General features: G+C 44.1%; 1 protein-coding gene across 3 annotated transcripts in view; it reads left to right on the top strand.

Moving 5' to 3' along the window:
* The window catches only part of LOC139746613 (uncharacterized), a 257,343-nt gene that overhangs the window by 59,911 nt on the left and 169,581 nt on the right, over positions 1-27,851 (top strand). For all 3 annotated transcript variants that reach the window (XM_071658030.1, XM_071658029.1, XM_071658031.1), the window contains exons 2-4: positions 23,198-23,430; positions 24,156-24,272; positions 26,303-26,429. In XM_071658030.1, the coding sequence (XP_071514131.1) occupies positions 23,198-23,430; positions 24,156-24,272; positions 26,303-26,429 (477 nt within the window). The remainder of the gene's footprint in view (positions 1-23,197; positions 23,431-24,155; positions 24,273-26,302; positions 26,430-27,851) is intronic.

Raw genomic sequence — 27,851 nt, 5'->3', positions numbered from 1 at the left:
TAACAAGCCCTCTCATCTACAACAGGCTGCATACTTGCCCCCTCTCCAAAACTCTTGCATTGACCTCCCTAACAACCCTATCCATAAACAAATTAAACAACCATGGAGACATCACGCACCCCTGCCGCAAACCGACATTCACTGGAAACCAATCACTTTCCTCTCTTCCTACTTGTGCACAAGCCTTACATCCTCGATAAAACTTTTTACTGCTTCTAGCAACTTACCTCCCACACCATATACTTTTAATACCTTCCACAGAACATCTCTGTCAACTCTATCATATGCCCTCTCCAGATCCATATGTGCTACATACAAATGCATCTGTTTTTCTAAGTATTTCACACATACATTCTTCAAAGCATACACCCGATCCACACATCCTCTACCACTTCTGAAACCACACTACTCTTCCACAAGCTGATGCTCTGTACATTCCTTTACCCTCTCAATCAATACTCTCCCATATATATATATATATATATATATATATATATATATATATATATATATATATATATATATATATATATATATGGGGAGAATGGTTTGTTCAACAGAGAAGAGGTAGTAAAAGCTTTGCGGAAGATGAAAGCCGACAGGGCAGCGGGTTCGGATTGTATTGCTGTGGAGTTTATTAAAAAAAAAGGGGGTGACTGTATTGTTGATTGGTTGGTAAGGATATTTAATGTATGAATGACTCATGGTGAGGTGCCTGAGGATTGGCGGAATGCATGCATAGTGCCATTGTGCAAAGGCAAAGGGGATAAAGGTGAGTGCTCAAATTACAGAGGTATAATTTTGTGTGGATCAGGTGTTTATTTTGAAGAATGTGTGCGAGAAATACTTAGAAAAGCAAATGGATTTGTATTTAGCATTTATGGATCTGGAGAAGGCATATGATAATAGATGATAGAGATGCTCTGTGGAAGGTATTAAGAATATATGGTGTGGGAGGCAAGTTGTTAGAAGCAGTGAAAAGTTTCTATCGAGGATGTAAGGCATGTGTACGAGTAGGAAGAGAGGAAAGTGATTGGATCTCAGTGAATGTCGGTTTGCGGCAGGGATGCGTGATGTCTCCATGGTTGTTTAATTTGTTTATGGATGGGGTTGTTAGGAGGTGAATGCAAGAGTTTTGGAGAAAGGGGCAAGTATGAAGTGTTGTGGATGAGAGAGCTTGTTAAGTGAGTCAGTTGTTGTTCTCTGATGAAACAGCGCTGGTTGCTGATTCGGGTGAGAAACTGCAGAAGGTGGTGACTGAGTTAGGTAAAGTGTGTGAAAGAAGAAAGCTGAGAGTAAATGTGAATAAGAGCAAGGTTATTAGGTACAGTACGGTTAAGGGACAAGTCAATTGGAAGGTAAGTTTGAATGGAGAAAAACTGGAGGAAGTGAAGTGTTTCAGATATCTGGGAGTGGATTTGGCAGCGGATGGAACCATGGAAGAGGAAGTGAGTCACAGGGTGGGGGAGGGAGCGAAAGTTCTGGGAGCGTTGAAGAATGTGTGGAAGGCGAGAACATTATCTCGGAAAGCAAAAATGGGTATGTTTGATAGAATAGTGGTTCTAACAATGTTATTATGGATGCGAGGCTTGGGCTATACATAGGGTTGTGCGGAGGAAGGTGGATGTGTTGGAAATGAGATGTTTGAGGACAATATGCCGTGTGAGGTGGTTTGACTGAGTAAGTAATTAAAGGGTAAGAGAGGTGTGTGGTTTTGAAAAGAGTGTGGTTGAGAGAGCAGAAGAGGATGAATTGTAATGGTTTGGTCACATGGAGAGAATGAGTGAGGAAAGATTGGCAAAGAGGATATATGTGTCAGAGGGGGAGGAAACGAGGAGAAGTGGGAGACCAAATTGGAGGTGGAAGGATGGAGTGAAACAGATTTTGAGCGATCGGGGCCTGAACATGCCGGAGGGTGAAAGGCATGCAAGGAATAGAGTGAATTGGAACGAGGTGGTATACTGGGGTCGACGTTCTGTCAATGGATTGAACCAGGGCATGTGAAGCGTTTAGGGTAAACCATGGAAAGTTTTGTGTGGCCTGGATGTGGAAAGGGAGCTGTGGTTTCGGGCATTATTGCATGACAGCTAGAGACTGAGTGTGAACGAATGTGGCCTTTGTTGTCTTTTCCTAGCGCTACCACGTGCGCGTGTGGGGGAAGGGGGTGTCATTTCATGTATGGCGGGGTGGCGACGGAATTAATAAAGGTAGCAAGTATGAATTATGTACATGTGTATATATGTATATGTCTGTGTATGTATATGTATGTATACGTTGAAATGTATAGGTATTTATATAAGCGTGTGTGGACGTGTATGTATATACATATGTATGTGGGTGGGTTGGGCCATTCTTTCGTTTGTTGCGCTACCTCGCTAACGCGGGAGACAGAGACAAAGTATAATAGAATATATATATATATATATATATATATATATATATATATATATATATATATATATATATATATATATATATATGTGTGTGTGTGTGTGTGTGTGTGTGTGTGTGCAGAAGCTTCACTTCACTGTGGTATATGAAGAATGAGTGATCTTGGATGGCAAGTGAAGGTGGGAGTTGCAGCTCACAGGAAGGAAGAGCGTGTGAACAACGGAGTACTGACATATGAGCAGCAGGTGGGTGTGTCGACCCAGCCCATTGCTGCTTGTTCATGTTGTACACCACATCATGTTGTACACCACATCATGTTGTAAACCACATCATGTTGTACACCACATCATGTTGTAAACCACATCATGTTGTACACCACATCATGTTGTACACCACATCATGTTGTACACCACATCATGTTGTACACCACATCATGTTGTAAACCACATCATGTTGTACACCACATCATGTTGTACACCACATCAACAGTTGCTCTTGAAGGCATGGGGGGAGGGGGGTCGTATACGATGGGTGGCAACCACGTCTGGTACTGGGGTCAACAGCTGAGGGTGAAACACGTCTGAATGACCAGTCATATTAGTGCTACCATTCTTATATTTACATCTCGTAAACCATATTTGTACCTTATCTCAGTGTGTGTCTGTGTGATTACCACTTACTATACTACGGGGAACGAGTCCTATACTTGTAGGGTTCCTTCCCTGAGCTACCTTAACCACATACTAGTACCCTTGGAAGCAGATATAATGTTCCGACTTTTGCAGTTTCATCATTTAGTGTGGAGAGTCCGGGCTGGAGGACGGTGTACGTCACCTTTGTAACGCTTTTCTTATCTTTGTTATAACTTGTGCTTACAACGTCACTCCATTATCTCACGACGACCTCTACACCATCCATCTCCTCCAACTGATGTAGGTGTTCAAAGGTTGTAATCAGGTCACCCCTAACTCTTCTCTTTTCCATGCCGAGCAAATTTGTTGCCCTCAGCTTCCTAGCGTAGCTCAGATTTGTTCATTGTGGTGCCATGCAAGATGCCTTCCTCTGGAATTCTTGAGTCGTATCTTTCTCCTTCTTTACGCGCGTCGAACAGCTGCACTTGAGGAACATATTCATGCCTTGTTTAATATTATCTTGTCAGTACCTTGCCCACCATTTCCTTATCCAAATACTTAAAGGAGATTCTATGTGTCATGAGCCAGTTTTCCTCAACAGTTGTCTTGATGTTCATCTCGAGCCACCGCTTAGCCAGAGCGTCATCTACTACCGCTCTCTAACGTACATATTCTGCATTTAATTTCCCATAAGGTAATATTCGTGCTGACACTGTTTGAACAGTGTCTCCTATCCTCATGGCTTTGTACATACTGGGATTCACATTCATCAACAATCAATCAGACCAACTTTGGGGTTTGTCTACGTCGCCTTGTAAGTTGATGTACTCATCATTCTTCACTTTCCTCATGACCATAGCATCATCTGCCGACATGTTCAAGTCGAAGTGCAGTCCATGTCAGGTCATAAACACATTACATAACGAGCACTGCCTTCACGGCTGCCACACGCCTTTGTTCCCCCTGACGTACAATGTTCATCTGACCTGTACCACTCTAGCTTCATCTGACCTGTACCACTATAGCTTCATCTGACCTGTACCACTCTAGCTTCATCTGATCTGTACCACTATAGCTTCATCTGATCTGTACCACTCTAGCTTCATCTGACCTGTACCACTCTAGCCTCATCTGATCTGTACCACTCTAGCTTCATCTGATCTGTACCACTCTAGCTTCATCTGACCTGTACCACTCTAGCTTCATCTGACCTGTACCACTCTAGCTTCATCTGACCTGTTCCACTCTAGCTTCATCTGATCTGTACCACTCTAGCTTCATCTGACCTGTACCTCTCTAGCTTCACCTGATCTGTACCACTCTAGCCTCATCTGATCTGTACCACTCTAGCTTCACCTGACCTGTACCACTCTAGCTTCATCTGATCTGTACCACTCTAGCTTCATCTGACCTGTACCACTCTAGCTTCATCTGATCTGTACCATTCTGGCTTCATCTGACCTGTACCACTCTAGCTTCATCTGATCTGTACCACTCTAGCTTCATCTGACCTGTACCACTCTAGCTTCATCTGATCTGTACCACTCTAGCCTCATCTGACCTGTACCACTCTAGCTTCATCTGATCTGTACCACTCTAGCTTCACCTGACCTGTACCACTCTAGCTTCATCTGATCTGTACCACTCTAGCTTCATATGATCTGTACCACTCCAGCTTCATCTGATCTGTACCACTCTAGCTTCATCTGACCTGTACCACTCTAGCTTCATCTGATCTGTACCACTCTAGCTTCATCTGACCTGTACCACTCTAGCTTCATCTGATCTGTACCACTCTAGCCTCATCTGATCTGTACCACTCTATCCTCATCTGATCTGTACCACTCTAGCTTCACCTGACCTGTTCCACTCTAGCTTCATCTGATCTGTACCACTCTAGCTTCATCTGATCTGTACCACTCCAGCTTCATCTGATCTGTACCACTATAGCTTCATCTGACCTGTACCACTCTAGCTTCATCTGATCTGTACCACTCTAGCTTCATCTGATCTGTACCACTCTAGCTTCATCTGACCTGTACCACTCTATCCTCATCTGATCTGTACCACTCTAGCTTCACCTGACCTGTACTACTCTAGCTTCATCTGATCTGTACCACTCTAGCTTCATCTGATCTGTACCACTCCAGCTTCATCTGATCTGTACCACTCTAGCTTCATCTGACCTGTACCACTCTAGCTTCATCTGATCTGTACCACTCTACCTTCATCTGACCTGTACCACTCTAGCTTCATCTGACCTGTACCACTCTAGCTTCATCTGACCTGTACCACTCTAGCTTCATCTGATCTTTACCACTCTAGCTTCATCTGATCTGTACCACTCTAGCTTCATCTGACCTGTACCTCTCTAGCTTCATCTGATCTGTACCACTCTAGCTTCATCTGACCTGTACCACTCTAGCTTCATCTGATCTGTACCACTCTAGCCTCATCTGATATGTACCACTCTATCCTCATCTGATCTGTACCACTCTCGCTTCACCTGACCTGTACCACTCTAGCTTCATCTGATCTGTACCACTCTAGCTTCATCTGATCTGTACCACTCTAGCTTCATCTGACCTGTACCACTCTAGCTTCATCTGATCTGTACCACTCTAGCTTCATCTGACCTGTACCACTCTAGCTTCATCTGACCTGTACCACTCTAGCTTCATCTGACCTGTACCACTCTAGCTTCATCTGATCTGTACCACTCTAGCTTCATCTGATCTGTACCACTCTAGCTTCATCTGACCTGTACCACTCTAGCTTCATCTGATCTGTACCACTCTAGCTTCATCTGACCTGTACCACTCTAGCTTCATCTGACCTGTACCACTCTAGCTTCATCTGACCTGTACCACTCTAGCTTCATCTGATCTGTACCACTCTAGCTTCATCTGACCTGTACCACTCTAGCCTCATCTGACCTGTACCACTCTAGCTTCATCTGACCTGTACCACTCTAGCCTCATCTGACCTGTACCACTCTAGCTTCATCTGACCTGTACCACTCTAGCTTCATTTGACCTGTACCACTCTTGCTTCATCTGACCTGTACCACTCTAGCCTCATCTGACCTGTACCACTCTAGCTTCATCTGACCTGTACCACTCTAGCTTCATCTGATCTGTACCACTCTAGCCTCATCTGACCTGTACCACTCTAGCTTCATCTGATCTGTACCACTGTAGCTTCATCTGATCTGTACCACTGTAGCTTCATCTGATCTTTACCACTCTAGCTTCATCTGATCTGTACCACTCTAGCTTCATCTGATCTGTACCACTCTAGCCTCATCTGCTCTGTACCACTCTAGCTTCATCTGATCTGTACCACTCTAGCCTCATCTGACCTCTACCACTCTAGCTTCATCTGATCTGTACCACTCTAGCTTCATCTGACCTGTACCACTCTAGATTCATCTGATCTGTACCACTCTAGCCTCATCTGACCTCTACCACTCTAGATTCATCTGATCTGTACCACTCTAGCTTCATCTGATCTGTACCACTCTAGCCTCATCTGATCTTTACCACTCTAGCCTCATCTGATCTGTACCACTCTAGCCTCATCTGATCTGTACCACTCTAGCCTCATCTGATCTGTACCACTCTAGCCTCATCTGATCTGTACCACTCTAGCCTCATCTGATCTGTACCACTCTAGCCTCATCTGATCTGTACCACTCTAGCTTCATCTGATCTGTACCACTCTAGCCTCATCTGATCTGTACCACTCTAGCCTCATCTGATCTGTACCACTCTAGCTTCATCTGATCTGTACCACTCTAGCCTCATCTGATCTGTACCACTCTAGTTTCATCTGATCTGTACCACTCTAGCCTCATCTGATCTGTACCACTCTAGCCTCATCTGATCTGTACCACTCTAGCCTCATCTGATCTGTACCACTCTAGCCTCATCTGATCTGTACCACTCTAGCCTCATCTGATCTGTACCACTCTAGCTTCATCTGATCTGTACCACTCTAGCCTCATCTGATCTGTACCACTCTAGCCTCATCTGACCTGTACCACTCTAGCTTCGTCTGTTCTGTACCACTCTAGCTTCATCTGATCTGTACCACTCTAGCCTCATCTGACCTGTACCACTCTAGCTTCGTCTGATCTGTACCACTCTAGCTTCATCTGATCTATGTTCAGTTTCTTAATATCCTTTGTAACAAGGAACATCCTTGTTTGACCAATCCCTAACAAGTCAGGTCAAAAGCCAGCAACTAACGTTAAGGGTGAAGATGCGTAGTCGAGGGTGAAGTGAATTTGTGCTTCTCGAGGGTTTAGTGAAGATGAGGTTAGTGATGTCTCCCTCCGTAGTGATGATGAGATTAGTGATGTCTCCCTCCGTAGTGAAGATGAGGTTAGTGATGTCTCCCTCCGTAGTGAAGATGAGGTTAGTGATGTCTTCCTCCGTAGTGAAGATGAGGTTAGTGATGTCTCCCTCCGTAGTGATGATGAGATTAGTGATGTCTCCCTCCGTAGTGAAGATGATAGTAAGTGATAGTGCAAATACGAATGTGATATTGACTGAGAAATATTGTCTAGTGTGTGATATGTTTTCGCAGCCAGCATTCTACCTACTTTGTTTTGACACGGAAATAATCTTGCCAGACAACTAGATCACCGCTGTCATAACTTTCCATCAAATATTTAACATTGGGGAATAATTCAAGACGAAGCTATTATTGGATTCAGTTCTTTGGCATATCTACATTAATCTTGGTATACAGTATGTAACAATAAATAAATTATATCAAAGATAAGGAATTTCATACCTAGACTTTAGTGGATTCGATTTTTAACCTTTCCATTCTAGAGTTCAAGGTGGTCAGGTGTGGAGATGGTGGTTGGGAGACACTTCTCCATTACTCTCATATCAGAGTCTTCGACTCTCCGGCTTCATCTTGTGAAAGAATCTGGTCTTGTGGGAAAATTGTCTTTTCGGCATATTGTTGTAGCTTAGAGTACAGCGAATTGGTTGGTTTTTGAAACGAATTATTGGTCAAAGTGTGAATGTTGGTGGAACAATGAATACCCAGAACCTGTGTCAGTGCTGGTGAGAATATCATGTAGACCGTGGCCCAGACACGGCCACTGGCTGGCCACTCCTACATCACAGGCCTTAGCCGACCCACCCTGCTGCACTCATGAAGACATTAAATCGCCTGTCTCCTGCAGCCTTATAACTGACCAATCGCTGTTTTCTACCCATTATTCTTCACACAGTTAATGACAGTACTACCCGCCACATACATTATGACAGTACTACCTACTAAACAGTTTATGATTCCGGCAGTTTTGGAGACACCTGTCAACACTATGCTGACAAAACATGTATTCAATATTAGGACCGTTGTGAGGAGCAGGTGTGTCACAGACATAACTGACAAACGTGGTCAGCAACTCTGGTCTGCTACCTGTTTATCATACGGTGTGAGTCCAAGTGTTCATTACATGTTATATTGGTATGTCTAGTCAGGTTGTAATTACTTAGTTATCCATTTATGTCGTACAGGAAGGGAGATTTACAGTGGCGAGGTTCCATCTCTTGTAATGTGATGCATCCTTTTAAACTTGTCTATGGTGTGTGTGTGTTTACGTTTTCCCCGTTCAGTTATTCCATTCATCTTATACAATAAAGAACATTTTCACATCTTTTTCGAAAAGTTTTTTGCTTAGTTTCATGTTATGTTGTGTGGTCGCTTTGTCATGTCGAAGAAGCATTTGTTCGCTGTTGACATGAGCAAATCAAAGATTTTCAAGGTTGTGATCAAGTCGCCCGTCACTCCTCTTTCTTCCATGGTAGACAAAGTTAAAGTGTTTAGCTTTTCCGTGCATGTGGCTTAGCTGTCTCCTCTTACCTTCTCTCTTAATTCTTTGTGCATCCTTACCAGGGACGACCCAACTTGCGAATCATATTCTAGTTAGAAGGTGTTTGACATTATTCCTGCACTACGTGGCTATGAATGTTGTCCACTTTCTCTTGTGGAGTTCATAGCTCGCCTGGCAGCGGGTTGCTCCTCATGGTTATCGTACTGTAAATCTACAGATAACGGGTCATATAATAGGAGTTCAGGGCACGCCTGGCAGCGAGTCACTTCCCCCGCTTATCGTACCGTAGATGGATCGGAGATCCAGGGCATACGTGTCATCGATCACTTTCCTTGTATATCGTATCGTAGATGGTTGTTACTGGTACTTTAGAGTGCAGGGTACGCCTGGCAGCGGTCGTACCGTAGCAGAAATAACGGCAAGTAGACTGTTGCCGGGGGGGGGGGGGGGGGACGTGTGTGTCTGGTCCTTGTGGTGATGCAAGTTGCTGCTGCTGCTGCTGTACTAAATATATCGTCAAGGATGGTTAGGTTAGGTTGAAGGGGAGGTGGGGTCATCAATGATGGGAGGATGTAGCTACAGGACCACATGGTCACAACACTTCAGGAAAAACACAAAAAAAACATGAGCCTTGCATTCCACAGTAGGATGAAACTGTGTGTGTGTTGTTAACATGATTACCGTCAACATGTGCCTGCCTACAGATGACGTGAGTGTGGCCCTCAGTCAACACAGGTGCAACAAGGGTATACTGTGCTCTCTGAGATCAAGCTTGTCATCACTCGCTCCTGTTGTATATAATGTGCACACTAACATCATACCTCCTGCCCTGCCTCACTACCACCCTCCTGCCTTGCCTCACTACCACCCTCCTGCCTTGCCTCACTACCACCCTCCTGCCTTGCCTCACTACCATCCTCCTGTCTTGCCTCACTACCATCCTCCTGTCTTGCCTCACTACCACCCTCCTGCCTTGCCTCACTACCACCCTCCTGCCTTGCCTCACTACCACCCTCCTGCCTTGCCTCACTACCATCCTCCTGTCTTGCCTCACTACCACCCTCCTGCCTTGCCTCACTACCACCCTCCTGCCTTGCCTCACTACCATCCTCCTGTCTTGCCTCACTACCACCCTCCTGGCTTGCCTCACTACCACCCTCCTGCCTTGCCTCACTACCACCCTTCTGCCTTGCCTCACTACCATCCTCCTGTCTTGCCTCACTACCACCCTCCTGCCTTGCCTCACTACCATCCTCCTGTCTTGCCTCACTACCACCCTCCTGCCTTGCCTCACTACCATCCTCCTGTCTTGCCTCACTACCATCCTCCTGTCTTGCCTCACTACCACCCTCCTGCCTTGCCTCACTACCACCCTCCTGCCTTGCCTCACTACCATCCTCCTGTCTTGCCTCACTACCACCCTCCTGCCTTGCCTCACTACCATCCTCCTGTCTTGCCTCACTACCATCCTCCTGTCTTGCCTCACTACCACCCTCCGGCCTTGCCTCACTACCACCCTCCTGCCTTGCCTCACTACCACTCTCCTGCCTTGCCTCACTACCATCCTCCTGTCTTGCCTCACTACCACCCTCCTGCCTTGCCTCACTACCATCCTCCTGTCTTGCCTCACTACCATCCTCCTGTCTTGCCTCACTACCACCCTCCTGCCTTGCCTCACTACCACCCTCCTGCCTTGCCTCACTACCACCCTCCTGCCTTGCCTCACTACCATCCTCCTGTCTTGCCTCACTACCACCCTCCTGCCTTGCCTCACTACCACCCTCCTGCCTTGCCTCACTACCATCCTCCTGTCTTGCCTCACTACCACCCTCCTGGCTTGCCTCACTACCACCCTCCTGCCTTGCCTCACTACCACCCTTCTGCCTTGCCTCACTACCACCCTCCTGCCTTGCCTCACTACCACCCTTCTGCCTTGCCTCACTACCACCCTCCTGCCTTGCCTCACTATCATCCTCCTGCCTTGCCTCACTACCATCCTCCTGCCTTGCCTCACTACCACCCTCCTGCCTTGCCTCACTATCACCCTTCTACCTTGCCTCACTACCACCCCCCTGCCTTGCCTCACTACCACCCTCCTGCCTTGCCTCACTACCACCCTCCTGCCTTGCCTCACTACCATCCTCCTGCCTTGCCTCACTACCACCCTCCTGCCTTGCTTCACTGCCATCCTCCTGCCTTGCCTCACTACCATCCTCCTGCCTTGCCTCACCACCACCCTCCTGCCTTGCCTCACTACCAGCCTCCTGTCTTGCCTCCTACCACCCTCCTGCTTGCTCACTAGCCTCCTCCTGCCTTGCCTTCACTACCATCTTCCTGCCTTGCCTCACTACCATCCTCCTGCCTTTGCCTCACTACCACTCCTCCTGGCTTGCCTCACTACCCAGCCCCTCCTGCCTTGCCTCACTTCCACCCTCCTGCCTTGCCTCACTACCATCCTCCTGGCCTTGCCTCACTACCATCCTCCTGCCTTGCCTCACTAACCATCCTCCTGCTTGCCTCACTACCTCCGCCATGCCTTGCCTCACTACCATCCCTCTCTCTGTCTTGCCTTCGCTAATCATCCTCCTGCCTTGCGCCTCACCTACCATCCTCCTGCCTTGCCATCACGTACCATCCTCCTGCCTTGCCTCACTAGCCATCCTCCGGGCCTTGCCTCACTACCATCCATCCTGGCCTTGCCTCACTACCATCCTCACTGCCTTGTCTCTCGTTACCATCCCTCTGGCCTGGCCTCCTACCATCCCTGCCATTGCCTCACTACCTTCCCTGCTTGCTCTGACTACCACCTCCTGCCTTGGCCTCTACCATCCTCCTGCCTTGCCTCACTAACATCCTCACTGTCTTGCCTACTACCATGCCTCCGGCCTTGCCTCACTACCATCCTCCTGCCTTGCCTCACTACCATCCTCCTGCCTTGCCTCACTACCATCCTCCTGCCTTGCCTCACTACCATCCTCCTGTCTTGCCTCGTTACCACCCTCCTGGCTTGCCTCACTACCACCCTCCTGCCTTGCCTCACTACCACCTTCCTGCCTTGCCTCACTACCATCCTCCTGCCTTGCCTCACTACCACCCTCCTGGCTTGCCTCACTACCACCCTCCTGACTTGCCTCAGTACCACCCTCCTGCCTTGCCTCACTACCATCCTCCTGCCTTGCCTCACTACCACCTTCCTGCCTTGCCTCACTACCACCCTCCTGCCTTGCCTCACTACCACCCTCCTGCCTTGCCTCACTACCACCCTCCTGCCTTGCCTCACTATCATCCTCCTGCCTTGCCTCACTACCATCCTCCTGCCTTGCCTCACTACCATCCTCCTGCCTTGCCTCACTGCCATCCTCCTGCCTTGCCTCACTACCATCCTCCGGCCTTGCCTCACTACCATCCTCCTGTCTTGCCTCGTTACCACCCTCCTGGCTTGCCTCACTACCACCCTCCTGCCTTGCCTGACTACCACCTTCCTGCCTTGCCTCACTACCATCCTCCTGCCTTGCCTCACAACCATCCTCCTGCCTTGCCTCACTACCATCCTCCTGGCTTGCCTCACTACCAGCCTCCTGCCTTGCCTCACTACCTTCCTCCTGCCTTGCCTCACTGCCATCCTCCTGCCTTGCCTCACTACCATCCTCCTGCCTTGCCTCACTACCATCCTCCTGTCTTGCCTCACTACCATCCTCCTGGCTTGCCTCACTACCATCCTCCTGCCTTGCCTCACTACCATCCTCCTGCCTTGCCTCACTACCATCCTCCTGCCTTGCCTCACTACCACCCTCCTGCCTTGCCTCACTACCATCCTCCTGCCTTGCCTCACTACCACCCTCCTGGCTTGCCTTTCTTAGTGTTGATTGTTGCCTTAGTGTTAATTTGTTGCCTTTCTTAGTGTTGATTGTTGCCTTTCTTAGTGTTAATTGTTAGCTTTCTTAGTATTGATTGTTACCTTTCTTAGTGTTAATTGTTATCTTTCTTAGTGTTGATTGTTGCCTTTCTTATTGTTGATTGTTGCCTTTCTTAGTGTTGATTGTTGCCTTTCTTAGTGTTAATTGTTAGCTGTCTTAGTGTTGATTGTTGCCTTTCTTAGTGGTAATTGTTAGCTTTCTTAGTGTTGATTGTTGCCTCTCTTAGTGTTGATTGTTGCCTTAGTGTTAATTGTTAGCTTTCTTAGTGTTGATTGTTGCTTTTCTTAGTGTTAATTTGTTGCCTTTCTTAGTGTTGATTGTTGCCTTTCATAGTGTTAATTGTTAGCTTTCTTAGTGTTGATTGTTGCCTTTCTTAGTGTTGATTGTTGCCTTTCTTAGTGTTGATTGTTGCCTCTCTTAGTGTTGATTGTTGCCTTAGTGTTAATTGTTAGCTTTCTTAGTGTTGATTGTTGCCTTTCTTAGTGTTAATTGTTAGCTTTTTTAGTGTTGATTGTTGCCTCTTATTGTTGATTGTTGCCTTTCTTATTGTTTATTGTTGCCTTTCTTTGTGTTAATTCTTAGCTTTCTTAGTGTTGATTGTTGCCTCTCGTAGTGTTGATTGTTGCCTCTCTTAGTGTTGATTGTTGCCCTAGTGTTAATTGTTAGCTTTCTTAGTGTTGATTGTTGCTTTTCTTAGTGTTAATTTGTTGCCTTTCTTAGTGTTGATTGTTGCCTTTCTTTGTGTTAATTGTTAGCTTTCTTAGTGTTGATTGATGCCTTTCTTAGTGTTGATTGTTGCCTTTCTTAGTGTTGATTGTTGCCTCTCTTAGTGTTGATTGTTGCCTTAGTGTTAAATGTTAGCTTTCTTAGTGTTGATTGTTGCCTTTCTTAGTGCTAATTGTTAGCTTTCTTAGTGTTGATTGTTGCCTCTCTTATTGTTGATTGTTGCCTTTCTTAGTGTTGATTGTTGCCTTTCTTTGTGTTAATTGTTAGCTTTCTTAGTGTTCATTGTTGCCTCTCTTAGTGTTGATTGTTGCCTTAGTGTTAATTGTTAGCTTTCTTAGTGTTGATTGTTGCTTTTCTTAGTGTTAATTTGTTGCCTTTCTTAGTGTTGATTGTTGCCTTTCTTAGTGTAAATTGTTAGCTTTCTTAGTGTTGATTGTTGCCTCTCTTAGTGTTGATTGTTGCCTTTCTTAGTGTTGATTGTTGCCTCTCTTAGTGTTTATTGTTGCCTTAGTGTTAATTGTTAGCTTTCTTAGTGTTGATTGTTGCTTTTCTTAGTGTTGATTGTTGCTTTTCTTAGTGTTGATTGTTGCCTTTCTTAGTGTTAATTGTTGCTTTTCTTAGTGTTGATTGTTGCCTTTCTTAGTGTTGATTGTTGCCTCTCTTAGTGTTTATTGTTGCCTTAGTGTTAATTGTTAGCTTTCTTAGTGTTGATTGTTGCTTTTCTTAGTGTTGATTGTTGCTTTTCTTAGTGTTGATTGTTGCCTTTCTTAGTGTTAATTGTTGCTTTTCTTAGTGTTGATTGTTGCCTTTCTTAGTGTTGATTGTTGCCTCTCTTAGTGTTAATTTGTTGCCTTTCTTAGTGTTGATTGTTGCCTTTCTTAGTGTTAATTGTTAGCTTTCTTAGTGTTGATTGTTGCCTCTCAGTGTTAATTGTTGCTTTTCTTAGTGTTAATTTGTTGCCTTTCTTAGTGTTGATTGTTGCCTTTCTTAGTGTTAATTGTTAGCTTTCTTAGTGTTGATTGTTGCCTCTCTTAGTGTTGATTGTTGCCTTTCGTAGTGTTGATTGTTGCCTTTCTTATTGTTGATTGTTGCTTTTCTTAGTGTTGATTGTTGCCTCTCTTAGTGTTAATTGTTGCTTTTCTTAGTGTTGATTGTTGCTTTTCTTAGTGTTGATTATTGCTTTTCTTTGTGTTGATTGTTGCCTCTCTTAGTGTTAATTGTTGCTTTTCTTAGTGTTGATTGTTGCTTTTCTTAGTGTTGATTGTTGCCTCTCTTAGTGTTAATTGTTGCTTTTCTTAGTGTTGATTGTTGCCTCTCTTAGTGTTGATTGTTGCTTTTCTTAGTGTTGATTGTTGCCTTTCTTAATGTTGATTGTTGCCTCTCTTAGTGTTGATTGTTGCCTCTCTTAGTGTTGATTGTTGCCTCTCTAAGTGTAAATTGTTGCTTTTCGTAGTGTTGACTGTTGCCTTTCTTAGTGTTGATTGTTGCTTTTCTTAGTGTTGATTGTTGCTTTTCTTAGTGTTGATTGTTGCCTCTCTTAGTGTTGATTGTTGCCTCTCTTAGTGTTGATTGTTGCTTTTCTTAATGTTGGTTGTTGCCTTTCTTAGTGTTGATTGTTGCCTCTCTTAGTGTTAATTGTTGCTTTTCTTAGTGTTGATTGTTGCTTTTCTTAGTGTTGATTGTTGCTTTTCTTAGTGTTGATTGTTGCTTTTCTTAGTGTTAATTGTTGCTTTTCTTAGTGTTAATTTGTTGCCTTTCTTAGTGTTGATTGTTGCCTCTCTTAGTGTTGATTGTTGCCTCTCTTAGTGTTGATTGTTGCCTCTCTTAGTGTTAATTGTTGCTTTTCGTAGTGTTGACTGTTGCCTTTCTTAGTGTTGATTGTTGCTTTTCTTAGTGTTGATTGTTGCTTTTCTTAGTGTTGATTGTTGCCTCTCTTAGTGTTGATTGTTGCCTCTCTTAGTGTTGATTGTTGCTTTTCTTAATGTTGGTTGTTGCCTTTCTTATTGTTGATTGTTGCCTCTCTTAGTGTTGATTGTTACCTTTCTTAGTGTTGATTGTTGCTTTTCTTAGTGTTGATTGTTGCCTCTCTTAGTGTTGATTGTTGCCTTTCTTAGTGTTGTTTGCTGGTAGCCTTGTCATTGTTGCTGTTAATTCTTGTCTCTTGCTCCTACAGTTAACATTAAGATAGGTTAGGATGCTACAGCTGTAATACAGCGGTCCCTAAATCTGACGTCAGACAAAGTAGAACTCGTGACGGGAGTTGAGCGAAAGGCAAGATGTGGGGCAAGCTGCCTGGGCCCCGGCCACCTGCCAGGGTGGGTGGGTGGGTGGGTGGCCGCCTTTCCTACCTCACTGGTGGCCGGCAGGGATGGTGAACGGCAAGGCCTGCAGTGACGACCATAATCACCTGCTTAATTACGTGTTACGTTCCATGATTTATCTAAACGTTATGTAGGAATGATAATAAATGAACGATAGCTAGATTGTGCTATTTTGATAAACGTTAAAGCAGAACTCTGAGGTGAAAATGGTAGCTAGTCATTATTGTGTAGTTATCGTATGAAGCAACGGTCGCTGGCCGTTTCACAACCTTGCTCTCGTTCATGTGTGGCTGCTCCAGAGCGGCTGGCTCATCGTCAGCCTTGGCTGCCATATTATGGTTGTTGACTGTGTTGGTAGTTTGTGGTGACTGTGGTCATCCTCACATATTATCATACTGACACGAAAGTGGAAGTTGTTGGTTCAGCAAAATACCTTCTTTAACTATCCTTAGTATTTTACTTGGCGCTACCTCGCTAACGCGGGAGATGGCGAATAGTAGAAATATATATATATATATATATATATATATATATATATATATATATATATATATATATATATATATATATATATATTTTCATTTATTATACTTAACCGCTGTTTCCCGCATCAGCGAGGTAGCGCAACAAAACAGATGATGAATGGCCTAACCACACACACACACACACACATATATATATATATATATATATATATATATATATATATATATATATATATATATATATATATATGCAAGAGTTTTGGAAAGAGGGGCAAGTATGAAGTCTGTTGGGGATGAGAGAGCTTGGGAAGTGAGTCAGTTGTTGTTCGCTGATGATACAGCGCTGGTGGCTGATTCATGTGAGAAACTGCAGAAGCTGGTGACTGAGTTTGGTAAGGTGTGTGAAAGAAGAAAGTTAAGAGTAAATGTGAATAAGAGCAAGTTTATTAGGTACAGTAGGGTTGAGGGTCAAGTCAGTTGGGAGGTAAGTTTGAATGGAGCAAAACTGGAGGAAGTAAAGTGTTTTAGATATCAGGGAGAGGATCTGGCAGCGGATGGAACCATGGAAGCGGAAGTGGATCATAGGGTGGGGGATGGGGCGAAAATCCTGGGAGCCTTGAAGAATGTGTGGAAGTCGAGAACATTATCTCGGAAAGCAAAAATGGGTATGTTTGAAGGAATAGTGGTTCCAACAATGTTGTATGGTTGCGAGGCGTGGGCTATGGATAGAGTTGTGCGCAGGAGGATGGATGTGCTGGAAATGAGATGTTTGAGGACAATGTGTGGTGTGAGGTGGTTTGATCGAGTAAGTAACGTAAGGGTAAGAGAGATGTGTGGAAATAAAAAGAGCGTGGTTGAGAGAGCAGAAGAGGGTGTTTTGCAAGTGGTTTGGGCACATGGAGAGAATGAGTGAGGAAAGATTGACCAAGAGGATATATGTGTCGGAGGTGGAGGGAACGAGAAGTGGGAGACCAAATTGGAGGTGGAAAGATGGAGTGAAAAAGATTTTGTGTGATCGGGGCCTGAACATGCAGGAAGGTGAAAGGAGGGCAAGGAATAGAGTGAATTGGATCGATGTGGTATACCGGGATTGACGTGCTGTCAGTGGATTGAATCAGGGCATATGAAGCGTCTGGGGTAAACCATGGAAAGCTGTGTAGGTGGGTATATTTGCGTGTGTGGACGTATGTACATACATGTGTATGGGGGTGGGTTGGGCCATTTCTTTCGTCTGTTTCCTTGCGCTACCTCGCAAACGCGGGAGACAGCGAGAAAGCAAAAAAAAAAAAAAAAACTATATATATATATTTTTCTTTTTTTCTTTCATACTATTCGCCATTTCCCGCCTCAGCGAGGTATATATATATATATATATATATATATATATATATATATATATATATATATATATATATATATATATATTGCTTTGTCGCTGTCTCTCGCGTTAGCGAGGTAGCGCAAGGAAACAGACGAAAGAAATGGCCCAACTCACCCCCATACACATGTATATACATACACGTCCACACACGCAAATATACATACCTATACATCTCAACGTATCATATATATTTACACACACAGACATATACATATATGCACATGTACATAATTCATACTGTCTGCATTTATTCATTCCCATCGCCATCCCCTATCCCTGGGGATAGGGGAGAAAGAATACTTCCCACGCATTCCTCACGTGTCGTAGAAGGCGACTAAAGGGGACGGGAGCGGGGGGCTAGAAACCCTCCCCTCCTTGTATTTTAACTTTCTAAAGGGGGAAATATATATATATATATATATATATATATATATATATATATATATATATATATATATATATATATATAAATGGCGAATAGTATGAAAGAAAGAAAGAATATATATATATATATATATATATATATATATATATATATATATATATATATATATATATATATATATATATATATATATATATCACTCGTTCATGTCATGTATTCCTTCAGAAATCCCAGTAGCGTATTGCAATAATGATAAATTACGTATTTGTGTTGTACATGTTCATAACATCAACACTCACTAGTGTTTCTCAGTCGTGAGTCTGCCAGCGTACTTCAGTGTTTCCCAGAAATTCTCTATTATCAAACTATTAGTTGTGCAGGAAGCGTAGTTTTTCATAATTTATACATCAAACTCTCCATTTGAGTTTAGCTTATGGTTGCCTCATAATGTCGCCTACATTTTGTTCTTTTGCTTAAGACAGAGTAGATGAAGTAGATTGTTGACACAACAACTTCACCAGAATGTGTCACATGTTGTTGACACAATTACTTCACCAAGACACATACACTGTCAACAAACATCGATCATATGTTGTAACCTTACCAACGTTGTCTTAGTAAATCATTCTTTATGTTTTTGTCAGTCAATGTTTATAGTAAGAATGGCACATTTCTGATCACTTTCTAGTTATCGGCCATGGTCGCTAGTAAACATAAGATTCGTAAAGTTATAAATTAACAGATATAACACAAATATTTTGAAATTGTTCTCCCTAACAGAAACTATAATGAGTTGAGACACTGGGCCAGGCTGAGTAATGATACTGATGGTGATTGAGTGTAGGGCAGCAGGAGTGTGTGTGTGTGTGGTAACCCCTAGCACACACCATGCTGCTGCTGCTGCTGCTGGTGGAGACCATGACCTCCACAAGTGGAGCGGTCATGTTTGCGGTAGTGTGCATCATGATGTGTTGGTGCTGAAATATATGGCTAAGGTGTTATGCCTGGGGCTGACCTCATGTTCGTCATAAACTGTGGAAGGTTTTGATTTGGTATTCATAAGAGAATGGCATGCACGTAATGGTTCACACACACACACACACACACACACACACACACACACATTCATGGATTCAAATCATGGTACTGACATTGGGCCGATACCTAACCCAGGTGTTCATCGTCTGGTTAGGAGTGGGCGATAGATCGGTTCCTAGCGATAGATGGGTTGCTAGCTATGGCCAAGATGTGTTTATATAATACTTCTAGAGAAAGACATGATACATATGTGTATGATGTGTACAATGTTAAGTGACGGGACAACACGAGTGGAAAATGCTGCCCATAACAACACAATGAGTGAGCCACACTAACATGTTCCTCACCTTTGTTTACCTAAACAAGTGAAGCAAAGATCTAATAAAGAAGGTACACAGGAAGGCAAGAAGTTGGTGCTACAAGTAAGAGAGATGAAGTACAGGGAAAAGCCTAGAGGCCTGAAATTTGCCAGTCAGTGAAGAAGAGTAAGGAGTGACCTGATCACATTCTCTGAGTTTTTAATCCCGATTGATGATGTACAAGTCTTCACAACGTGTTGGTATAAAACTGCTGGGGAAGCTCTTCACTGCCCCACTACCACTTAAGCTTTCTCCCCCCCCCCCCCAGCAATACAGATAACAATGTGATTTCAAATACGTAATTACGCATACAAATATAATTTGTAGCAGGAATTCATTAATATTATCTCCACATAAGCAGTAAATCAGTTATATTTTCTGTATATAGCAAGATGTATAAAGGAGAAAGTATATGTGATAAGCAGACGAATGGTTGTTAGTGACAATGATGAGTGTAGTTACTGGAAGGGTCGTATGGTTGGATCATTTGAGAGGGTACAGAAGGTTGTGGTTGGCTGCAAGAGTGTGCTTGTGGACCGTATATCCATCATATCTCTAGTAAGATTGATCTTATGAGAATTAATGGTATCACGCACGACCTTGGCTTCACCAGTGATTATGTCAGCAGCAACAATGTGATGTGTGTGTGTGTGAGAGAGAATCACTATTGTCTCAGCAGCAGACATAACTGTACACCTCTGAGATATTGTATATCTTTATTGAACTATCTAAATTCCTGCCATGAGACTTTTGCATCCTCTTACCCGCAAGTTGAGATCCCCTACCTCGGGCATGTCAACGTTCACTAGAGGGAATGGTTGAATTCCTCCCATGCGGATGGTGGAGGAATTGAAGTGCTCACGTTCTCCATTCTCAGTGATGTAGAGCAAACTATCTTCCAACCTACCTATATTCCTGACCGCTGTTGACCATTCTTCTAATGTTCTGTTTTTCACTTCAAGTTCATCCTGCTGTAAGCAACTACACAATCTCGCCCCCAGTTGGTTCATCTGATCGCACTTTCGTAAATGCAGCTATTTTAACGGCATCTACCCCTCCAGCAGCCCCTTTTAAGCGTAAATAGTGGCACCTTTACAAATCTGACATAAGATAATTTAACGTGATTCCTTTTCTGACTTTCCATTGTGTGAATATCTGGCTCTCATGTGGTGATGCTTCTGTTTCCGCTGGACGCATACCAGGATTATTTTTGCGGAAATGGAAGCATTTATCCCCTCTTCCTCCAAGATGACCTCCTCTTCCAGTGCATAGGTGAACCGTTCCTGTTCTGCGGCCACTCAGGCAAGGGATCAAGCATATCGGGCTTGGACAAACTCCTTCCTTTAACTCCCCTTTCAGCTTTTATAACTGCCCATAATCATTGCAAGCACGTTATCCGTCAAACAAAGCCTTCCTTCATTTCAAGGAAGTGCTATAACCTCTCCTCGTTATCCACTGATAGGTCTTTCTGGTCTTTAGCTAAGGACATCTTTAACAACTACTGTTGCTCTGTCTTTCCTTCACTTTTCCGCTCTGACGGTACTATAACTGTCTCTTCCGTAGACGAAGCAACTCCCTTTGGTTCCCGTTTCTCCTCTAACTTCACCTTGGATGACTCTTAACATTCCCTCACCCCCTAAATGTTCCTCTTACTCATGCTATGCCCCCCCCCCCCCCCCCCAGCGTAATCTCTCTTCGAAGCGTCATGCAAGGTTTATAGTCCTGATGGCATCCATTCCCGTGTACTGAAAAAGTGTGCTTCTGAACTTGCGCTTGTGCTTGATTGTTTGTTGCGTTTCTGTTTTAAACCAGAACTTTTCTTCTTTCATGGAAGCATAAATTGGTACATCCCATCCTTAAGAAGGGTGATCGTTTTAACCTCTCGAAGTATCGTCCTGTTGCTTGTGACATTTACCATTTCCAGCGTCTTTGAACCTCTCCTCTACTCCCTTATCCTCAGACATCTTGAATCTCACAGGCTTCTTTCTGGTCACCAGTATGGCTTCCGTAAGGCGAGACCCACTGGTCATATTCTTTCCTATCTTGATAATGTCTGGTCATCATCCCTGATATGTCCCGGGAAATCCTCTGTGGTTGTCCTTGACTTTTCAAAGCTTTTGACAGAGTGTGGCATCGGTGTCTCATCTCTAAGCTCCCCTCTTGTGGCTTTCCATCTTCGCTTTGCTCCCTCATATCTAGCTTCCTCTCTGGCTGATTTATCTCCATGGTTGTTGATAGATCAGCTTTTCCCTATCAAGAGCGGTGTCCCTCGAGGTTCTGTTCTGTCTCCTACACCTTTTCTCATTGTTATCAACGAATTCCTTCCTTTCACATATAAACTAGTGCACTCATACGCTAACGACTCAGCACTGCATTCCTCCACTTCCTTAAATTCTGCTCCTTCTCTCATCGATCTTCATCTTGTCTTGACACAATTTCCTCGGTAAAGTTGGACTTGGACAGGATATCTCAGTGAGGTAGGCGAAATCTGGTTAAGTTCAGTGCCTCCACGATCCAGTTTCTACTCGTAACTCTACTGAAAATTCCTCACTCCTTTGATCGTTCTGTAATTCCACCTCTTGACTCAGTGAACATACTTGGTATTTTTGTAACCTCCATTCTATCTTGGAAACCCCACATTATGGAAGTAGCTAATTCTGCCTCTAAGAAACCGGGAGTCCTGTTTAGATGTTGAAATTTCTTTTCTTCCAAACAGCTGCTCCGTTTATACAAGGTTTGGTCTATTTCTTTCAAATCAAAGGTGGTTCTAGCTCTGCATCCTTACATGACAGAGTCGAAAGCGGTCCATCTTATAAACTTTCCCAGACTAACTTCAAAAGCAGACCCACTTGCCCTGCACCGCAATGTTGGTTCACTATCCGTCTTGTATAGGTATTGCTTTGGTTTTTGCTGCCACCACTAGCTAGACCAAACATGCTGCTGCGTCACCTGATTACTATGTGGTCTTTGGTAATCAAGGATGGGCCGTTTTGATAACTGTTTCTTTCCCTACATCTCGAAGCTTTGGAACTCAACCCTTTCATGTCTTTCCCAACAACTGTAAGCTGTTGCACATTTTACAAAGCAGGTTTGTCACTTCCTCTAAAAATCGTAAATACTTTCACTCGTCTCTTTTTCTCTTTCATTAATCTCTCTATATTTCCTTTAAGGCCCTTCCTTGATGTGGATATTTTCCGTGACTGAAGCCGATATCGTAAAAAATAAATAGAAATATATCCTGTTCACGAATCGTGTAAACAATATTGCTGTATATTATGTACATACGACGGTGATATGAATGTTGAGAGTGAGGCAAGAGTTGTGTAGGTGGTCTGTTGTCAAGGTCACTTGTCTAACATAAAACCACAGTAAAGTACTTCATCAAGGAGTTGATACCTTCAGTGGATGTCAAGGTTCGTGAGCACATGCTTCAAGAAGAGCTGTCTTCTCTGGTGTGGCATCAGTAACCCTACGCAAAACAGTCATTTATTACTGCCAATTACTATTGGTATTTTGCTGTTGTGATTGTTACATTATGTGCTATTTTGTTGTTTATATTATAATGATTGTGAGTGATATTGTTTACTTAATGCATGATCCAAGCTAACCTTCATGAAGTTCACTGATCAGTTACTTCATGTTAACCTGATACATGTGTTCTCTCTCTCACTACATATCATCAGAAACCATGCATTGTGCCCACAGGTCGCGGGTGGCAGTAGCAGTTTGGGCGTGGGCCAGCCTGGTGCTGACGACAGTGGGCCTGGCGGTGCTGGAGCCAGAAGTGGTGGGCCTGGAGGCAGGGGTCCTGCCCTCCCTGCTGGTGGGCAGCCGAGCAGACGACCCACCCAGTCCCCGCTCACACAGGTCCATCCAACAGATACCACTTGGCACATCAGGCTTCCCCCTACCCGTGGATATAGACCCCATCCCGTCAGGTCAGTCCTAGACCAGGTCACCCTTCCACCATCATCCGTCCCACCTAGTGGTCCTGGACCAGGTCACCCTTCCACCATCATCCGTCCCACCTAGTGGTCCTGGACCAGGTCACCCTTCCACCATCATCCGTCCCACCTAGTGGTCCTGGACCAGGTCACCCTTCCACCATCATCCGTCCCACCTAGTGGTCCTGGACCAGGTCACCCTTCCACCATCACCCGTCCCACCTACTGGTCCTGGACCAGGTCACCCTTCCACCATCATCCGTCCCACCTAGTGGTCCTGGACCAGGTCACCCTTCCACCATCATCCGTCCCACCTACTGGTCCTGGACCAGGTCACCCTTCCACCATCACCCGTCCCACCTACTGGTCCTGGACCAGGTCACCCTTCCACCATCACCCGTCCCACCTACTGGTCCTGGACCAGGTCACCCTTCCACCATCACCCGTCCCACCTACTGGTCCTGGACCAGGTCACCCTTCCACCATCACCCGTCCCACCTACTGGTCCTGGACCAGGTCACTTTCATCAATGGTCACCAACAGGTTGTGACACTTTCTTGTACAACTGTAAATTGTCAGGTTAGTGTGGTGATGGAGGGTAACGTAACGTGTTACGCAGTGTACAGCACATGTGTCAGTCATCATCCTACCGTCGTAACGTAACGTGTTACACAGTGGTACAGCACATGTTGTTATAACATTATCGTCATCATCCACAGGTCCAAGAGTCACGATGCCTCACATCAGTTTTCGTGATATGGGCAACCTCGTCCACCAGGCAACACTGGCCGTCAACGACAGATTCGATTCCATCGAACCTGCTATCTACAACAGTGGTGAGTCATCTACAACAGTGGTGAGTCATCTACAACAGTGATGAGTCATCTACAACAGTGGTGAGTCATCTACAACAGTGGTGAGTCATCTACAACAGTGGTGAGTCATCTACAACAGTGATGAGTCATCTACAACAGTGATGAGTCATCTACAACAGTGGTGAGTCATCTACAACAGTGGTGAGTCATCTACAACAGTGATGAGTCATCTACAACAGTGATGAGTCATCTATAACAGTGGTGAGTCATCTACAACAGTGGTGAGTCATCTACAACAGTGGTGAGTCATCTACAACAGTGGTGAGTCATCTATAACAGTGGTGAGTCATATACAACAGTGGTGAGTCATCTACAACAGTGATGAGTCATCTACAACAGTGGTGAGTCATCTACAACAGTGGTGAGTCATCTACAACAGTGATGAGTCATCTACAACAGTGGTGAGTCATCTACAACAGTGGTGAGTCATCTACAACAGTGATGAGTCATCTACAACAGTGGTGAGTCATCTACAACAGTGGTGAGTCATCTACAACAGTGGTGAGTCATCTACAACAGTGATGAGTCATTTACAACAGTGGTGAGTCATCTACAACAGTGGTGAGTCATCTACAACAGTGGTGAGTCATCTACAACAGTAATGAGTCATCTACAACTGGTGAGTCATCTACAACAGTGGTGAGTCATCTACAACAGTGATGAGTCATCTACAACAGTGGTGAGTCATCTACAACAGTGATGAGTCATCTACAACAGTGGTGAGTCATCTACAACAGTGGTGAGTCATGTACAACAGTGGTGAGTCATCTACAAGTGATGAGTCATCTACAACAGTGATGAGTCATCTACAACAGTGATGAGTCATCTACAACAGTGGTGAGTCATCTACAACAGTGGTGAGTCATCTACAACAGTGGTGAGTCATTTCCACAAGTGCTGAATCTTGTCCACTTCTAACCAGTGTAAGTTGAAGTTTGTATATATAGTAGTGTTAGCTAATGTAGCTTTAATCTTTGTACACAAGTGTCTACAAACACAAACTGAACATTTAGGAAAATATGTATTACGTAAACTTGAAAAGAATGTTTAGTTCAAATCTTTACATTGATATGACTGGATGGGTTTCACTGCTAGGGTCCACTTCAGTCATTGGTACGACTCAAAATGTTTGGTTTTTGGGAATCAAGGTATTTCTCCTTTACGGCTCAGAACATTGTCCCTCCCAACACTTCCTCGCATCCCTCCATACACTTTCTCGCATCCCTCCATACACTTCCTCACGTCCCTCCCAACACTTCCTCACGTCCCTCCATACACTTCCTCACATCCCTCCACACACTTCCTCGCGTCCCTCCCAACACTTCCTCACGTCCCTCCATACACTTCCTCGCGTCGCTGCATACGCTTCCTCCCGTCCCTGCATACACTTTCTCACGTCCCTCCATACACTTCCTCACGTCCTTTCATACACTTCCTCCCGTCCCGCCGTACCCTTCCTCACGTCCCTCCGAACACTTCTTCCCGTCCCTCCCTAAACTTCCTCACTTCCCTCCGTACATTTCCTCCCGTCCTTCCATACACTTCCTCACCCCCCTCCGTGCACTTTCTCAAGTCCCTCCGTACACTTCCTTACGTTCCTCTGCACCCTTCCTCCCGTCCCTCCGTACATTTCCTCACGTCCCTCCATACACTTTCTCACGTCCCTTCGTACACTTCCTCACGTCCCTCAATACACTTTCTCACGTCCTTCCGTACACTCCCTCACGTCCCCTTATACACTTTCTCACGTCCCTCCGTACATGTACCTTCCTCCCGTCCCTCCATACACTCTCGTCTCTCTGTACCATTATTCACGTCCATCCCTACACTTCCTCACGTCCCTCCCAACACTTTCTCAAGTCCCCCCGTACGTCTCCTCACGTCCCTCTCCTACACTTAATTCTCAGATGTTACCCTCGTGTTCTGAACTCTGCTGATTGTAAAGAGCTTTTAATAGAAGGCTGAGGTCATGTTTGGTGGTATGATTGCAGGCGCTCGTCTGGTGCCCGGTAGTCCAGCATGGTACATGGCTGCCTCACACAAGACAAAGGTGGTGGCCAAGAACATCTCCAGGATCGCCCTGATCTCAGAAGAGGCAACCAAGTACACAGCTCAGCAGTAAGTTATAGCCTCATTGTCTGCTCTCTCTCTCTCTCTCTCTCTCTCTCTCTCTCTCTCTCTCTCTCTCTCTCTCTCTCTCTCTCTCTCTCTCTCTCTCTCTATATATATATATATATATATATATATATATATATATATATATATATATAACTTTCATGTAGCTGATGTGCCTAAAAAATAGATGTTTATTCCTGCGTAGTCAGTAATTTCCAACACCTGCCACGTCCTCCAGGTATCAAAAGAATGTTACAATTTTGTGGTTTAATATTAAGAGGGCCTTTTTTTTTTTTATCATTGTTTCTTTCATTCCAATGATTCAATGAAGAAACACGAGAGGAACCATTTCTTCAGCAAATGAGTTTTGAGGACGTGAAAGAATGTAAATATAAAGTGAACAAGAATAATATTGTAATAATGGAGAGTGAGGAGCATGTTGGTGCCTGACCACAACCTGGTACCATCTAGGTTGTACAATTTTTTGTGGACCTGAGCGAGATATGTGTCACCTCACACGTAACAACAAACAGGTAACGTGTAATAATTTTGAATAAATGAACGACATAGTATTTTTGTACATGTAATGAATGTGGTCATTGGTTGACGAGATTGCTTCCATGTTTTATGTATCCAGTTTAAACACGTATATAAACGCACATGTTATTTGATTCTAATTTTGTCTCACTCCAAAAAAAAAAAAGAAATCAGTGAATGCTAATTGAAAATACTTCAAATATACAGGAAAAGTATTTGTCATCCACATGTACCAGACCCTGCATGACCTGCCGTGGAACCGATTCACTAGAGAGGAAAATATATATATTCATCAAATATAGTATACGTATTTCTAAAGGAAATAAAGAATCATTGATAAATATGCATATCTGAAACTACATTTTGGGCAGGTCAGAGTAGATAATGTTGCCTTCCTTCATTACTGAAGATGTGAGTGTCAGTAATAAAGGAGGTTAATGTCAATGTAGTCCACCATGGCTCTCATGTGCAATACATCGAAACTTCACCTCACTATCCACATTCTTGGTCAAATATGTAGTTTGTCAACTTCAATCCATTAAATCATGTAAATGATTATGTAATTGATTTCATCATTAAAAAGTTCATGATTATTTGCTTCGTATTTAGTGATTATCGGCCAGAGGATTTAGTGTGATGTATTTTGAATTAAGAATTTCAATTTATTAGAGAAGCCTTTCATTATGTTATATGCTAGCTCAAAACGTTTGGAGCTTTACATTCGTAATTACTACCTACATTTTTTTTGCTGCAGCCAGGTCCATGGGGGGTACCATAGGTAATCAAATGTAAGGATGTTGTGCCACATTTATGTGGTGTGTGTGTGTGTGTGTGTATAGGGCAGTTGAGTAATAAATGCACGGTGCCTTCGTTGTGATTTGCCTCCTT

The sequence above is a fragment of the Panulirus ornatus genome, chromosome 65 (genome assembly GCF_036320965.1).
Source record: "Panulirus ornatus isolate Po-2019 chromosome 65, ASM3632096v1, whole genome shotgun sequence".
NCBI classification, from domain to species: Eukaryota; Metazoa; Arthropoda; class Malacostraca; order Decapoda; family Palinuridae; genus Panulirus; species Panulirus ornatus.
Note: the sequence above shows the minus strand (reverse complement) of the source record. Positions and strands in the feature narration are given on the sequence as shown.